The following is a 3,067-nucleotide window of genomic DNA, read 5'->3' on the forward strand; positions in this document are numbered from 1 at the left end:
GGACTGGTCCATGTTCCCACACCCAGGACTGGTCCTCCCACACCCTGGACTGATCCCTGCTCTCACACCCAGGACTGGTCCATGCTCCCACACCCAGGACTGGTCCATGCTCCCACACCCAGGACTGGTCCTCCCACACCCAGGACTGGTCCCTGCTCTCACACCCAGGACTGGTCCATGCTCCCACACCCCGGACTGGTCCATGCTCTCACACCCAGGACTGGTCCTCCCACACCCAGGACTGGTCCATGCTCCCACACCCAGGACTGGTCCCTGCTACCACACCCAGGACTGGTCTCCTCCCACACCCAGGACTGGTCTCTGCTCTCACACCCAGGACTGGTCTCTGGTCCCACACCCAGGTCTGGTCTCTACTCCCACACCCAGGACTGGTCCTCCCACACCCAAGACTGGTCTCTGCTCTCACACCCAGGACTGGTCTCTGGTCCCACACCCAGAACTGGTCCATGCTCCCACACCCAGGACTGGTCCTCCCACACCCAGGACTGGTCCTCCCTACAACCAGGTCTGGGTCCATGCTCCCACACCCAGGACTGGTCCATGTTCCCACACCCAGGACTGGTCCTCCCACACCCAGGACTGGTCCTCCCACAACCAGGTCTGGGTCCATGCTCCCACACCCAGGACTGGTCCATGTTCCCACACCCAGGACTGGTCCTCCCACACCCAGGACTGGTCCCTGCTACCACACCCAGGACTGGTCCATGCTCCCACACCCAGGACTGGTCCATGCTCCCACACCCAGGACTGGTCCATGCTCTCACACCCAGGACTGGTCCTCCCACACCCAGGACTGGTCCATGCTCTCACACCCAGGACTGGTCCTCCCACACCCAGGACTGGTCTCTGCTCTCACACCCAGGACTGGTCTCTGGTCCCACACCCAGGTCTGGTCTCTACTCCCACACCCAGGACTGGTCCTCCCACACCCAAGACTGGTCTCTGCTCTCACACCCAGGACTGGTCTCTGGTCCCACACCCAGAACTGGTCCATGCTCCCACACCCAGGACTGGTCCTCCCACACCCAGGACTGGTCCCTACTCCCACACCCAGGACTGGTCCTCCCACAACCAGGACTGGTCCATGCTCCCACACCCAGGACTGGTCCTCCCACACCCAAGACTTGTCCCCTTCCCACACCCAATCCCAAACCAAACCCAACAACACACAAAACACACCCACCCCACACCAAACCCCACACCCAGGACTGGTCTCTACGCTCCCACACCCAGGACTGGTCCTCCCACAACCAGGACTGGTCCATGCTCCCACACCCAGGACTGGTCCTCCCACACCCAAGACTTGTCCTCCCACACCCAGGACTGGGTCCATGCCCCCACACCCAGGACTGGTCTCTGCTCCCACACCCAGGACTGGTCTCTGGTCCCACACCCAGAACTTGTCCATGCTCCCACACCCAGGACTGGTCCTCCCACACCCAGGACTGGTCTCTACTCCCACACCCAGGACTGGTCCTCCCACACCCAGGACTGGTCCATGCTCCGACACGTTCAGGCTAACCTTCTCTCAGAATATATCTGTCGAAATGGCAATATAAATTATAATTATATTAAATGTTTTAATTTAAGGAAGTCAAACTAAAGTGTGACTACTTTTTTAACTTCTTTGTGTGTGTGTGTGTGTGTGTGTGTGGTGTGTGTGTGTGTGTGTGTGTGTGTGTTGTGTGTGTGTGTGTGTCTGTGTGTGGTGTATGTGTGTGTGTGTGTGTCTGTGTGTGGTGTATGTGTGTGTGTGTGTGTCTGTGTGTGTGTGTGTGTGTATGTGTGTGTGTCTGGTGTGTGCGTGTGTGTGTGTGTGTTTGTGTGTGGTGTGTGTGTGTATGTCTGTGTGTGGTGTATGTGTGTGTGTGTGTGTGGTGTGTGTGTGTGTGTGTTTGTGTCTGTGTGTGGTGTATGTGTGTGTGTGTGTCTGTGTGTGTGTCTGTATGTGTGTGTGTGTGTGTGTGTGTGTGATTTAGGATGCTCTGTGTTGATTTCCTGTTGAAATGTGGGGTCTAATGTGAAGATAAGTGAATGCCGATGATATCAATAGCTGTGATTTAACCAGGCTCTGACTGAGCTCACTCTTTGTGTTATTCCACTGACCCATGTGAACAGTCGCAGGGTGACTGTTCTCAACTCAGGCCAGCTCTTTAAAAGGATGTGTGTCAAATTGGGACATCAGAAATATTTGTATGTCCGCATATACTGACTATTCATAAGTATTTCATATTCATTCAAACCCCACTTCAAAATATCCATGATACTCATATTTTAGGCTCACTATGAACTTTATATAAACAAGAACCAGAGCCAAAACAGGACTGTTCTTGTACACAGACACACACACACACACACACACACACACACACACACACACAACACACGACACACACACACACACACACACACACACAAACACACACACACACACACACAAACACACACACACACACACACACACACACAGACACATACAGACACACACACACACACACACACACACACACAGATAAATGCTTGTTGAAAGCACTGACATATTTATATATATAATTTCTCTAATGCTGAGTCTTAGTGTGATCCGATTACAATCTGTCCTGCAGAGAGAGAGAGTCTGTGTGTGTGTGTGTGTGTGTGTGTGTGTGTGTGTGTGTGTGTGTGTGTCGTGTGTATGTGTTTCTGTGTGTGTGTGTGTGTCTGTGTGTGTGTCTGTGTGTTCTTCCCACATGTACTTTCTGCAGTCTGACTTCAGTTCACCACCTCAACATCTGCGTCATTGTCTCCAAAAATGTGCCAATACGCACGGGTCAGGTTTGTTTTTTATACATCACAACCTTTGTGTGGGAAGTGGCGTACGCACATTGTCACCTCATTTACGTTTGTAAGTGAGATCACAGACCAGGGGGAATGAGAGGGGGGAACACCAGAGCAGGGGGAATGAGAGGGGGAACACCAGAGCAGGGGGAATGAGAGGGGAACACCAGAGCAGGGGAATGAGAGGGGGATACACCAGAGCAGGGGGAATGAGAGGGGGGAACAGAGCAGT

The 3,067-nt window shown here is 53.4% G+C and overlaps 1 protein-coding gene across 1 annotated transcript; it reads left to right on the forward strand.

The window, feature by feature from the left end:
* The first annotated feature begins 654 nt into the window (after positions 1-654).
* On the forward strand, positions 655-1,542 carry LOC120569495 (nascent polypeptide-associated complex subunit alpha, muscle-specific form-like). Its single transcript, XM_039817351.1, has one exon. The coding sequence runs from the start codon at positions 655-657 to the stop codon at positions 1,540-1,542; it is 888 nt and encodes a 295-aa protein (XP_039673285.1).
* The last annotated feature ends 1,525 nt before the right edge of the window (positions 1,543-3,067 follow it).

This window comes from Perca fluviatilis, chromosome 12 (assembly GCF_010015445.1).
Source record: "Perca fluviatilis chromosome 12, GENO_Pfluv_1.0, whole genome shotgun sequence".
In the NCBI taxonomy this organism is placed as follows: domain Eukaryota; kingdom Metazoa; phylum Chordata; class Actinopteri; order Perciformes; family Percidae; genus Perca; species Perca fluviatilis.